This window comes from Anticarsia gemmatalis, chromosome 1 (genome assembly GCF_050436995.1).
Source record: "Anticarsia gemmatalis isolate Benzon Research Colony breed Stoneville strain chromosome 1, ilAntGemm2 primary, whole genome shotgun sequence".
Lineage (NCBI taxonomy): Eukaryota > Metazoa > Arthropoda > Insecta > Lepidoptera > Erebidae > Anticarsia > Anticarsia gemmatalis.
In genome coordinates, this window is record NC_134745.1 from 12,147,651 (window position 1) to 12,162,275 (window position 14,625).

General features: G+C 35.7%; 2 protein-coding genes across 15 annotated transcripts in view; one reads left to right on the top strand and one right to left on the bottom strand.

The window, feature by feature from the left end:
- The window catches only part of Khc-73 (Kinesin heavy chain 73), a 136,408-nt gene extending 135,365 nt beyond the window's left edge, over positions 1-1,043 (bottom strand). For all 13 annotated transcript variants that reach the window (XM_076120149.1, XM_076120157.1, XM_076120116.1 and 10 more), the window contains exon 1: positions 834-1,043. In XM_076120149.1, the coding sequence (XP_075976264.1) occupies positions 834-888 (55 nt within the window). In that variant the 5' untranslated portion in view covers positions 889-1,043. The remainder of the gene's footprint in view (positions 1-833) is intronic.
- A 432-nt stretch (positions 1,044-1,475) lies between these two features.
- LOC142976677 (proteasome inhibitor PI31 subunit-like) lies at positions 1,476-5,959 on the top strand. Of its 2 annotated transcripts, XM_076120175.1 has the most exons (7): positions 1,476-1,766; positions 1,893-2,042; positions 2,499-2,682; positions 3,958-4,039; positions 4,694-4,711; positions 5,190-5,339; positions 5,757-5,959. In XM_076120175.1, exons 1-7 carry the CDS (start codon positions 1,626-1,628, stop codon positions 5,890-5,892), a joined length of 861 nt encoding a protein of 286 aa, XP_075976290.1. In that variant the 5' UTR covers positions 1,476-1,625; the 3' UTR covers positions 5,893-5,959. The 2 variants fall into 2 exon arrangements, with proteins under 2 accessions (XP_075976290.1, XP_075976299.1); XM_076120184.1 differs by lacking the exon at positions 4,694-4,711 and having other exon boundaries at positions 1,478-1,766.
- The last annotated feature ends 8,666 nt before the right edge of the window (positions 5,960-14,625 follow it).

The window sequence follows — 14,625 nt, forward strand, 5'->3', positions numbered from 1 at the left end:
ACAGTTTATAATTAACTTCATAGAGTTATTACTAAGATTTATACTGTGGATTATTTATTTGTATTAACAATTCTATGAAAAAATGTAGGATGTTATTTTCTTAATATTTGTTTCAGTGTTTAATCTTTAACTGATATGATAAGCTTCATGGAAAATATTCTATAGAAATAGTTCAGAATTCTTTTAGTAAAATTAACATCTCTTAGGACTATTATCCTGCTATAGACAGTTTACACTTTTTTATATAAACTTTGTAGTTTTATCTGTATTACTTTTAAACAAATATGGTCGAATTAGTCTTTTTAATTTATCATCACCTTGAAATTACCATTTGTGTTTTCCTGTTTATTAATCTTACTTGTAGATATGTCACTTTTGCTTTGAATATTTATTCATAATACAGGTAAAAATACTTGGATTATTACATTATGTAAACGAAATAAAACTGAGTTACGCAGTGAACAGAAATACAGAACAAAGGCTTTATTTTTAATGTAAATAAACAGTGACAGCTAATCTACAATTTATTTCTTCTCAGAAATAAAGTGTATAGAAATTATAAACTAAATAATGCTGCTTAAATCCTTCAGCGATTTTTACGGTGAAAACTGTTCCGTAATCAATTCATCAAGTCAATATTCTGCAGGATAAGAATCCAAAATATTGAAACTCAACAGAATTGTATAATTTGAAGCATTACATAGAAATGCCTAGAACAATCATTTATTTTATCTTGTATATTTTATGCACTGAGTACACAGATAAACCGAGGCAACGCAGTCACCTGAGTGATAGCGATTTCTTTATTTATTAGCAAAATGAAACCAGCTTACCTCGCCTGTTAAAAGGACGAACCCGAACGGCTACTTTTATCTTATCCGAGGCCATTTTCACACTTAAATTACACAAATACAATTAAAACACAACACTTTGCACACTAAAGTGTAATAAATTATTGCACATATTCACCCATATTCTAAAACAACAAAATTCATATTTCACGTTACGATCACGACGTTCCCGGATTGACACTGTCCGCCATGTTGTTTTTGGACCCACTAAGGCTTGACTAGTAACTTAGTAACATTAAGGCGGCTCTAGGTAGACGATTAAAAAACATTACTAAAATTATACTTATTTTTTCTACTTCCTCATTAAACATCATTAAGTAAGCAGATTCCAATTCGTCTTAATTCCCATTTAAAGTAGGTATATTATGTTTAAGTTTCTGTAGCATGTAGTTATGGCAATTATTTATCTTTAACATGAAAGTAACATTGTACCTATAAAATAAAAACCCACAATTTCACGTAGAAAAATGAACCTACTGGTAGTTTATATTGCTTGTTCTTTTTGATACATATTGTGTTGAATTTCACCTGATAATATACAACAACACAATTTTCAACTGACCCCAAAACTAGACCCCCTAAGATTTATAGTCTGTAAACGCATAATTTGACATTTGGCTATGACATTTGTTTGACAACCTATGCAAAACATGACGAGTCCTTTTCAAACCGCATAGAAAATTCAGAAATACTGCAAATAAATATTGTGAATAAGTAATATTTTACGTGTTGAGTCTATTCTAAACATCTATTAATCAAAGAAATTTATTCAAGATGGCAGATCCACTGTTCGGCTGGGATTTAACATTTAAAACAGTAGAAAAAGATGTAAAACGAAAAGCCGATGTTATTGTTGCATTTATCCATTGGAACTTGACTAAAAGGGGATTTAGGAGTATTGGTATTGGTGACGAGGTTTGTGTTAACATTTTGAAGTATTTATTGGTAAAAAATAGTCCATACATATTGGACTGGGACTAAAATGATGCGTTTTATTGCGTCCATTACATGACATTTTAACCATTAGAATGACTGTTGCAGAGAACTTTGTCTGGAGATGAAGAACGGTCTGAGCTTCTGCCTACAGGATGGAATGACAAGGACAACTATGCCCTTAGATATGTATTCGAAAACAAGTTATTCATTCTACATGCACTGAGTACTGATGGAAACCTCATTATCAATCTCATGGTAATTGCACCAGTAAAATCATTATTTTCCTTTTCTCTTTCCTTATATTGTTCTACTATTGTGGTTGTTTATATAATGAAGTCTATTGGTTTAGATAATGAAAGGCATTGATTTCATTTTGAAATAATAACCACTTGTTTCAACTATGAAGGAAAACATTGTGATGCAACCTTGCATCCTTTTTGCCTAAGAGTTCTTTCGAACAGTACATGAAGGTATACAAAGTCCCCAACTCACACTTGGCTGGTTGACCCAAGACCTAATCTCTCCTCGTTATGGGTGGAGACTGTTGCCCTGCTGCGAGGCATTAATGGGCTAAATTGAGTATTTGCAATTACTTTCCGACATGAAACTGATGTCAACACAATCCAATCCATTTGTATTCTTATAAGAGATATAAATAGAATAGAAATCAGTATTAAACATATTAATAATATACTACAAATTTTCTTACAGAGGTCAGAAGATTTGGCCGTGTCGAACATAGCTCTGAAAATAGATGACACTGTTAAAGAGCAGAAAGGCAGCATAGACAAGATGATACCGAGCCACAAGGAGCTGATATATCAAGTGAAGAGAGATCTCATAGACACTGTCACAGAGAAATCCACTGTCACCGCAGAGACACAGACTTCAAGGCGTAAGTTTCTGAATAATAATTATCTCTTTAACTAATACAACATAAATTTGTAGTATGTTTAGATCTAAACTTTACTTTCTTATACTATTGGGCTTATATATTATACCCATACACAGCAATTAAATTTCTTTAATGAAAGTCTTAGTAGATTTATGTCAAATTGTCAATATTCACAGAAAAATCTGTTTTGAAGTTATTAAGCAGATTGTGTACATTGTTTGTTTTTTTTTTTAAATACAAATTATGTTATTAGTTACTAGAAACAGCATTGAAATAATATAATCTGTGGTCATATCCAACTAAGCTTAATACTAGACAGACAAAAAATACACAGGTATTGAATTATCCTCTCGAGCGCCCCAACGTCAAAATTCAAATATACCGTTAAGCGTCCAGGCCTAAAATGGCGCGCGAAATTGAATTGGCGGTTGGCGTTTAAGCGCCGATTCCGTCATATTTTAATACTAACACCCTAGTCATACCTTATATATTTGAAATCTACATAAAATTTGCTATAGATTAAAAAAATAAACCACAAATAATATTTGATAGTGGTAGTACAATAGTCGGTTTAATCTGAATATTGTGTGCTTTAGCCAAGTGTTTGAAGAAAGTCTAATAAATAATTTTAGGCAAAAAAAATAATATGACGAAAGGTCTTATCGTGTAGTTAATGAATAATGACATTAAAATCCAACTGTAAAATATACTCAAATCTTTAAAATTAGTTAAAAAAAGGATTTACAATATTGGTCATAAAGGAACATGTCGTTGGGTCAGATGTTGTTTAAGGTGCTCTCTGGCCTATATCAACCACTTATTCAAGTGTGTGCATTAGATCGTCGTCTCATTTCATCAGCTTCAATGTCAAATATGTTTGAAAGGGATAAACATAGGTTTAGCATTTCGTTTCTACGTTTTGTAAATGTAAGATCGTTTTGCCGTACCACGGTGGCGGGGCGCTTGACGGGGGTAGAACATTCAACCGTGACACGGTGGCCGGGCGCTTGAGAGGTTAATTATTTCTGTGATCTGTGACTCATTAAGGAAAAATATTGCTAACAAACCAATTTGTATCAGTCCTTGTCTTATGTATAGAGAGAATACAAGAAGTTAACAGCGCCTTTATTCTAATGCTTTATCTTCAACTATTAGATCCCTAATTACACAACTTATATCTTTTATATTATCTTTTAGCTTTTCTTAATTAAATGGGATAATATTAGCCAACAATGGGATAGTAATGGATTAAATTTTATTTTATGTTATTTTCAGCTGAGAGCAGCAACAGAAGACCCGAAGATCCATTGAGAGTGCCTGGCCGACCTGGCATAGTTTCCGACCCCCCAGGCTTATGGTATCTTTAAGTAAAGCCCATTACGATTGGCAACATTTACATTATTCTAGTTTTATAATCCATTTCTTAGTTCTTCTACTCATATAATCATGTTGATTGATGAAGTAAGCATTATTATAATAATTCAGCCATATATGAAACATATTATATATGTTACTATAAAAGACCGAACTGCGGCAAATTCTAAGATTTTCCGGTAAAACCTAAGATTTACCAACTTGATGATGTCGAGATGTCGCCGGAGCCCCGCTTCGCGGGGCTCCTCCTTCTGGGTGGTTTAAAAAAAAATAACCACGAAGGCTTCTAACCTAACCTACCCATGTCAGTTTGCTCAAAATTCTAACCCTATAAAGAAGGAGTTTTTTATATACCGTAACATAGTTATAGTGAGAGTTTGAAGATGTCGCCGGAGTTCAAAAACTATAGAGAATAGTGGTTAAAGTTCGAAATAAAAGAATTTTTCGGACATTTACCATTGAGAGTTGGTAAATCTTAGGTTTTACCGGAAAATCTTAGGATTTACCACAGTTCGGGCTTTTACAGTAACATATACATTTCACACTTTCAATTAAATGATATAAACCACATACAAAAAGTATTATGAACTGTTGTCTTCGAAAAAGATTTTCATATGACTCTTTCACTTTTCCATAGCAGCTTGTTTTGGTTGCCGTAAGTGGAATTTTATTATTATATTTTATAGCAACAAGTGGAACACATATATTTTTATTATTTAGCATGCATATTGGACACTATAATTTCATTATTAAGCATATTGTTTATGAAACAAAACATTTGTTATGTCTTGTTTCATAAACAACATGCTAACAAAATCATTACTTTTTAGTTTCTAGTTTTTATGATTATAAAAACTAGAAACAGAAACTGTCACTGATGACATGTGGTCATTAGTCATTAGTAAACAACAACAAAAATAAATTATAAAGACAGCTCATCAAATAGTGCGCGCTTCGGCGCTTTACTAACAAAACAATGTGATATTGTGACAGAAAAATGTGTTAACTCCAAATATTCTGCAGCATAAACAGAAGTTCCATTAAATTTACATAAATTTGTATTACAAATTCCTATATAAAGTAATTACATTCTTTGCTATGGTACCTAAACCTATCTTGAATGTTTATTGTAGGACAGCGTCGCCTCCGCACATACCCAGTCTCGGTAGATCAGATCTGGATCCATTCGCGCCCAGCGGCAGCGGTGGCATGCTTTACAACCCATTCGAGCCTCGCAGGGATATTGAAAACCCTGGTCTCGGCATACCAGGTGGATTGCCCAGGTATGTCAATGTTATTCAGAAGTTAATCAATAATTTAAATGAATCAACATGTCTGGTGCAACCGATAATGGTGCTTTATGAGAACATCATTCATTACATAATGGTAAAATAAATGATCATTTTCAAAAGCAGATTCAAGTACTGCTGTAAAATGTTTAAATTAACTACTTGGCAGCAAGCCAAATGTAAATCATAATACGACTATAACTTTTATTGTCATATTATGCTTTATTATTGCATTACATTTTCATGATGTTTTATTTGAAATCGCAATTAAAAATTTAAATGCCAAGCAACGTCGATTATTTGGCTGGTTCTTTTTTTTCTTGCCAGTTAAAATATTTATTAAATGACAGTTAGTGAATTTGATCTTGGGGCTGATACACATATGAATAAAAAAATATATGTTCATTGCAGAGGTGCAGTGCCTCCTGGAGCACGTTTTGACCCATTCGGTCCTCCAGGTGGACCAATGCCGGGTGCCCGCAGACCAGCCCCGCCTGACGCAGACCATCTTCCCCCTCCCGGATTCAATGACAATATGTTCATGTAACACCAATCACTCATGTTATTGTTGTCCAAATAATTACAAATTAAAGTATATTTGGGGTTTCTTTGAAGTTTATTTGTGTAATCCAATTTGTTATGGTAACTCCAAGTGTAATCAAGTTGAGCACTGATAAGTACCTAATTAGTATGGATAAATAATAGTCGGTGACAACATTATAATTGCTGATTTTTGAAAAAATGTTTTGTTAGTAATTAAAGATTTGCTAATAATATAATGTTATTATTTTCTCCAAAATCTAATCATAAGGGAAAACGAATTATTTACTCTACTGAATATTTAAATACCTAATTTAAAAGAAGATTTAATCAGAATTATTTACTGGTTTAGTCGTAAGAAGCTGTGGTAGATTTTCATCACCTGGCAACGGAGGCCCTACGTAACGCTCCTGTCATTTGAGTCGACAATTCATTTTTATTCAAGACAAAATATCTACCTATTATCATATAGTTAAAGTAGGTAGTTTGATAGGTTAGGTCTTTGATTATTGATAAAGACTTGCAATTTAGAAAAGTTTATAAAACTATTTTTGGTAATCTAACATAAAAGTTTTTGATTGCTGCAATGGGTGGGTAGTAGAATTTTAGACTTTCATCTAGCAATCTTTTTAAATATTTTTTTACACAAGCAACACATAACTTCAGTCTAGCAAGTTATTTGTGCGGTGCACACGTTTCTCGCGTGTGTAGTGAATTTCCTTGGCTGCTCACGGCTGCAACCGTTCAATTTCTATTCAATGTGTATGGCTGTGAAGGTGAGTAATTCTGTATTTATCATATACAAGTATGTAGTTATCAATTTGCGATAAAACAGTTACAAAGGTCGTGCCCCCGCAGAACGACAGACGTCAGCAGGCGTCACGAAACTATTTAAATTATAATACAATTTGCATTATCCTGTTGTTACAAACTTCTGTATCATTATCTATATACGTTTGATTGTTAATAATCATCGCGGCAGTTTCCACGACATTTTATGAAAGTCCCCACCCAATAGCGGTGATGGAAGTCGTGATATTTAGTACCCACCTTGTCTTACGCGTGGTATTTCATTGTTCGTATCCTAATTTTGCCTTCCAAATCGCCGGTCGATACGCCAATGTCGTATTGTTGAGTGAGTCACGCAATAATTTCGACTTATGAAGTTATTGAACTAACATCTGCTCCTAAATACCTACCATATTATGTTCATGTCTATATTTGAGATTTGAAAGTTAAATAACATTAGTATTCAGTGATCTATGAACAAGTGGTTGTAAGTGAAGTTAGCACACTTCATGTACATATTTAGGTTACACAATATAACCTATATGTTTCAAAAGTTAGTTTAATTAAATGTAACACCCTGGAATGTTAATTAAACTGATCCTACCACAGCTACCACACATATTATCAGTACAGTGAACTCTGTTTGAAATTATTTCCTTTACTTCATTGCTCTCTTTGAGTTGTGGAAATTGTTCTAAAAATACTTGTACCTTGTATTGTGTAAACAGCACTACTGTTATATAGAGAAATGAGGACGCTCTAGAATTTCATTTACCAAGTCTTTATATTGTTTTTTATAATATTTTTCCTCAAACATAAATGTTTATAAAGTGTTTGATTGTTACAGCACTAATTTATAAACTAAGCTTGTACTGTCTTGATTGTTTCCATTATTAATGTCCATTGTCTTCGTCCAAGCTAAGTCACTGTTGAGCATTCAGTGTAACCATATTTGATTGAAATGTACTTATGTCACAATTATATGATTTTTCATAGTAGGTAGGTACCTACTTGCTTTGTGAATAAAAAGATTATAATATTACACATGTTATCTTTGATTTATATCACAATAATAACTAATAGATAGCCCCCTATAATCCTTGATTGATTTGACATAATATTACTTATGTTACACAGCTTTGTGGTTGGAAGTTATAATTAGACTCATTCTTTCCTGTTTGTTTTAAAATACCTAATATAAAACAACACTTTAGGCAATGAAGATGAATAGAAACTACATACCTACCTATTTGTTATTATTTAGGTATCCGTAGTCCTGTTAACCAGTTTCAAAACGAATGCTACCAACTTAACAAAAAAGTTGTTTACAAACAATAGTCCCAAGTCCCTGCAGTGAAGAATTTTTACCTGAACCCATAGACAAGTTTTTCTTAACTTTTTTGGGCATGAGTGAATGTACAACTGACTACCTGATTCATAGGGATATCAGTGGTGGCAGGGATGAATAGGTAAATAGAGTTTCACCTTTTTCAACTTACAACAGAAATGACCATACAATTTTGCATGTAGGTAAATACCATAGTAATGTGCAATTTTTTACAGTTCTGCCATATTGGCGATCTTTCTAGAAATTTCGCGCGCGATTTTTCCCACGAAATATGGAGTGTTGACGTCATTGCTAGGTACCTACATAATTATAGTTTTGTCCACGTCGCGTCGTAATAATTTGACTTCTAAACTGCAACTGTAGAAGGTAATTACGTCAGAATTGCATAATGCGGCTTATCGATAAGTTGTGAAACATGAGCTGCAATACTCATTGTTCCACATGCTATTTTATGCACGTGTAAACTTTATAAATCTAACGCCCCGCTTCTTGATAGTGTTAGATGTTTAGAAACGGCGTTGCTAAGCTGTAAAAGGTAATCGAATACCGGTATTTTGTCCCTACATGGAGATAAGTTGCGATGTACCTACGTCTTTAAACGACGATACTTGCAATGTGATCCTTATGAGGACCACACACACCATATTGGCACCGTCTTAACAGATCATTACATTGTGATAATAATGTCGTGGAGAAACCGGAGAAACGGCGCTTATTTTTGTGTCGGATTTACGAACTGTTGAGTGATCGAGTTTCGTGGCTCGTCATAATGAATCAGGACAGCCAGGATAGGGCGTCGACCCGACCTTGACTAGCGTGTGTTGACCCTGCGCAGGCGCTGGTCCGTTACCCCGACCACGCACAATCCCGCCTGACTACTCACGGAATATGAGGCCGCGCCATTTTCTAATAAATAGATCCGTTGGCTATCGATTTTATCATAATACCGTCATAGTTCAAAACGTTATTCCTGTTTATATTATTAACGAACATAGAGTAAAATTACCTAATACCTACCTACCTTCTGAATTTTAAACCTAATTTCTATCTTCAGTGCATTTTATAATGTATAATTTATTGTTTCCTGCATTCCATATCGATTACGTGCGTTTTTCCTAGTACAAAGTAGATACAAATAAACATCACCATCAATAAATTAGCGTTGTTAGTACTACGCTTCTTCGAAAAGCTCTAGAGCTAATTATTATGACTGTTCTAGTACTATGCACTATTATCCTTGTGCGTTCTAGAATGTATTATCGGCAGTAGTTATTAGCTGCTAAACGGTACAATTATTTAAAAACGTTTATTTATCTAATGTGTGTTAATTAATAAATAAACAAATTAGTATGCGTACACGCGTCGGCGTTATAGTGTCAACACATTACACAAACAATCTTTGATCTATTCTGAATATTCGTGGATTAGTTAGCTTAGTAGTGCTATATACGGATCCTTTTTGAGATCAAAGTATTGCTCGTTAAAGGTTGAGAGACATTTATCCAGTCTAGTTTTGTTCAAATTTCATATTATAGTGTAGAAACTCGTGGTATTTCCGGCAAGCGCCACTCAGACTCGGCTAAAAGTTGTTAAATGGCGTGGCCATTAAGCGCCGCCCGACGTTGCCTCGGGGGAGAAGCCGGGACAAGCGATAGCTATAGAAAAAACTTGGGCTGTTATTCACCAAGGGCTAAGGTCGTTGCTCCGAGCTTGCATAGTGAGTCTTACGAACCCGTCGCCGTAGGGCGACGTCCCTCGACATTCTCGCATGCTTCTCATGAATTATGTGTTATTAACCTAGGCCTTAATTTGATTAGTTAAGGGAATACAGATAATATTTCTAGGTCGACACGCAGGTACCTACTTCGCGCTGTTTTAAAATAAAACACTTGCTAAAAGCGCTGTAGGTTCATTACGAAACTACGACATGTTTCAAGACGTTTCGCGTTTCGCAAGTGAATGTGCTATTTCTGCTTCTTAAACTTCTCAATCATAATACGCTTGAATATGGAATCCATGTAGCACTATTTCGTGCTTGATAGTACAGGTAAATCATAAGCAGCTTCCTTACATGTACTGCTCCAATTTTTCTTAAAAAAATCTTAATTATTCGAATTGCCGGTGTAATTAGAAACTGCATTTATTATCGCAGCTGTAGGGTCCATATAGTCGATGAAGAAAAGGTAAAGCGGGTCAGAGCGGTGCGCGGGCGTATCCGGGTCACTGAGCCAGGTCGCGATGCCACCACGGTCAAAACGATCCCTCCTGTTGCCTAGTTAAAAATAGAAAATCATAGTAAAGCGCGTATTCTTGCTTTGTTGTAACCTCTGATATTTCAATTCTGTTGCTGATAGACGGTTATTATAGTAGGAATGGTTAGTCATGCTGCGTATTCAAAGCAATGATAATTCTAGCTGCAATCTCAGATACCTATAGCGCGCTAGTAGGCTAAGAAAATAGAATCTGTGTTCGTTGTGGGTATGACTACGTGACTACTTAGACTTTGTGAATACCGAGCGCGAATAGAATGGAGTAAAAGATGATCAGAAAAAAATACACTGATTTTATTCTTATTAATAAAGATAAACTGCGTAATTAACTTCCTGGTAATCCTAACGGCTGCCGTTCTTGAGAACCCGATATCGATGGGGCAGGTTCATTAAGAACTTCCAACTTCTAATGAAAAGTAGTGTTTGTGTAAGTTCTTTGTAGCCCTGTGATTGGTTGTCTTCACCATCGGATTTGACTTCTACACAGGATCTTTACATACTATGAACTGTGTCAGAGATATACAGAATACAGAACCTTCGTTTACTAGATTTAATTACAAATTGTATTCATTTCTATGATCAGAGCTAAAGCAAACCTTCTCAGGTTTCAGTTAAAAATAGATCCTGCATTTGTGTAACGTACAGACTAGGTAAGGTATATACTTTGGGCTTGAATCATAGCTCCTAGGTACACGTGTTTATTTACTCATGCTATATGTGTAAGCGTCTAAGCGTCAAAGCTGATTCCTAATGCAAACGCGTATATTTGCTCACAAACAACCGTTGCCATTCTTCATGTATAACCGGCTCACGGCTTTGTTTTTCTTTTTACGTATGTATATTTTTAATATCAGCTTTCATGTCAAAACAAGGTACGAAGGTGACCCAAATCCATTACGTAACCACGCCTTTTCGTCTGAATAACTAAAGAGAATGAACTAGGTATATGCTTATGTATGCAATGCAGCCTGGATTCTAGGAATACCTCCTGCTCTAAATATAGTCAGTCGGCTAGTGCGCGTGACGTCATGCGCAGTACGTCATAGCGGTGACGTCACACCCTGATTCTCTGCGTCTAGTTTCATCCCCTGTTTGTATAATGTCACGATCAAGTTGAATGTCCACTTGACACTGCCCACATAGAGCTCTTTGTCTTCTTATCATTATATAATCTATAGATAACAAGTCTATTATATCGCAGAGTGATTCTAGTAAATCTGCCTTATTGTTAGTTATTATATCATTTTTGTCCTTTATCTACGGCCATGCTTGGCGTGGACTTCGCAACACACAAGTAGGTATTATTCTTTTAAATAAATGGCATGTAAACCCTCTACCACATAAGAGAGCATGTCCGTAAAAAGGTATTTTTCTCTTAGGTATAATATTTTACTAAACATTTATAAACATGTTTTTTCTCTCTTCCAAATAACAGTATAATCTTTAGATATAATGGCCTTTCACAGGGGATTGGTCTAAATAAGGAAAAATGGGACATTTCGTTAAAGACCTTGAGAACTCAAGACTACCTGTTGTTTGTTCGTCCTTCGGTCTATTTCGTTTTTACGAAGAAAAGCATCAAGGTCTCTTAAATATACTGTTACCTTCAAGTACAAATCACATTTTCAAAGACGAAAGAATCGTTTTATTTTATTAGGCATCAGATTGTTTGTTTTGTCTTTGAAACGGCACCGACTCGATACCGTCTGCGTCTATTATACTAGAATGCTAAAGCTATAAAACGTGATCGTTTTCATGTCATGTCTCCAACGTGCAGTCGGAACGCTATGATTTACGAGGCCTGTTGCAAAGTTCATCGTCATAGGGTTCACACGTTATCGTCCCGCAAGACGAGCCAGTCTTCACGACGATAACACATGCCATACATCACAAAACATCTGCACGAGATAAGTTAATAACTCAGCCGCTGTACGACCCGTCCTCTCCAAGAACGCTCTTAATGAATTTACATTCCATACATTTTTGCTGCAAAAATATTGTAGCTCCGCTACCGGAATATTAATAACCCAAAATGTTTGTCCCCAAATAAATTAGTCCCGAGTAGATGGGACAAGTTCGAAGACAGCGAGGAAGTTATCAGTTTTATCGTCAGCCATTTGTTAGAAAGCTCAGTTTACTCAGTGGGCCAACTTGTCTGCTTTACCGAGCATATCGTAAGTTGTAATCTGTGTCTACTACAACAGACATGAGGGGCAGAAGGCGCGGGCGGAGTCGATGACCGAGTATTGATCTCGACGAAGTGGGTCGCGACCCGTTTTCCGTTGCAATACACCCAGGGGGAGCGTTGCACCGGTCATCTCAACACAACATCGCATTGCCCTCCTTCAAACAGGACACAGTTCGCCTACTCGTGCGTCTATGTCACTGAAAAGGACACGTCGATAAATTCTATTTTTAGAACAACCGGCTTGAAGAATGTTTTCAATAAAATACAAACAATTACAATTTCGAACATTCTAGAACTCTCTATGTTAGTAAATAGCTGCTGGTTATTTACAACTGAGTAATAATGAATGATCGATTTTCTTCATCCACCATCTGGCATGACCTGTCGTCATACAAACTTTACATTCTATTTATAGCCATTCGATAGGTCTTCGTAACTATAAACTTATTTATAGGGACGATAGACATAATATTTATATTGCACGTTTTACATGTAATATTTCACGAGGTGCACAGGTCTGTCGATGTCGTGCGTGGCCTTCGGACGTTTAGTACCCGACTTGCTAAATGTCAGTCACGTCAATTCCGTGTTACACCGTAACCGGTACCAAGTTATTGCCCCGATATCCTGCAAAATTTTGCGTTAATTCTTCACCAAACATCAAACCGCAAGGCTTATGCGGAGGTTGGGGCAAGATTTCTCTTTTCTAATCATAGCTGTTCCCGGCTTTTGAATGAAATCTCGTCAATAAAGAGAGAAAGTGTGAATAATTCATATGAAGATAATGAGGTCGGATATCGATGGAGCGCTTTCCTCGAGCGGGTACGTTTGCGTGAATAAACTACTGAAGGCATCTACGTAGAGCCGGTAAAGCGTTGCGATTGGTCCATTGCGTGGGTAGGTAAGTATCCGTGTTGTGAAAGTTGATTTGCACCGCATGTTCCCCTCCATGCTGCACAAAGGTGTGTGGAGCGTGCACTTTTCACTACCGGCAAAAACATAGTCACTAGGAACTCCTATACATTGTTTAGAAAGAAGATATGCATACGAAGGGTTAACGCTCAGGTAGAGTAATGCTTATCGTTTTTTTTGCAGTTGCAATTCGCAATTGGTTGCAATCTTGAAAAAGTCCCTTATTTACAGACATATAACATTTGTTCAAAACAGTCGTATTAAAACAAAAACGGCCATATAAAATGTAAATCGATGAGGAAAAGAAATGCGGTGCTCTATTATAATTTGATAGCCAGCTTTCCTTTTTCCATGCTCATAGTTATCTTTCCCTTAAGACTTGAATTCCAGACTCTCACAATTCAAAGACCCCTTGGCGTAGATAAACGTCACACACATAATTAAAAGACATATTTTCCTTTTACGACCCAATTTTACGGTATCTATCAAGATTGGAATTTTCTGGACGATATAAATCATGCGACATGTCATACTTTTATCTAAATCGTGTTATCGTACTATCGTAAGTCGCTGGTGATTCTAGAAATCAATTTAAACGACAGATATTACCGATTGTATACAACATAGTCTCTAAATAAATCGTACAGTTGCTATGTGGACGCGACTGGATGTGACCTTCGGGCCGCTTTATTATAATAGCCCACTCGTATTTCGGTTGCAGTTGCAATCGATTTGCGATCGCAATACCCCTATACATTATTGTTGGGTACACATTGTAGATATACGTATACCTATTGTATCATTTGTATTGCCACTGATACCATTGCAGCAAACGAGCTTCAACGATTATAACGCTTTAAATACATTTATCTGATAAACGTTTATCAAATCCTTAATTACTTAGATATGGAAATTATAACTAGATACTGTGAACAGATTTTAATCCAAGAGAATTCCTTGTTGGTGACGTTATTGATGACATTGTAGATTACAAATATAGGGCCTTTATATCTACATCTTGTGGCAAATGAGAGCTTAGAAGTATATTTTGCAAAAGTATGAGATGGTCTAGATTCCAGATCGTTTATGCTCGCAACGCACGTTTCTCCCAGTAGCAATTTGCCTCGTGTAAAATGTCACGTGGACTCGTGGACCTGTTGGTACATGGACACGTTGAAACAAACCCTCCCTTATATAAGGACCTTTTTGCTTTTAAGGAATTATACAACTTTC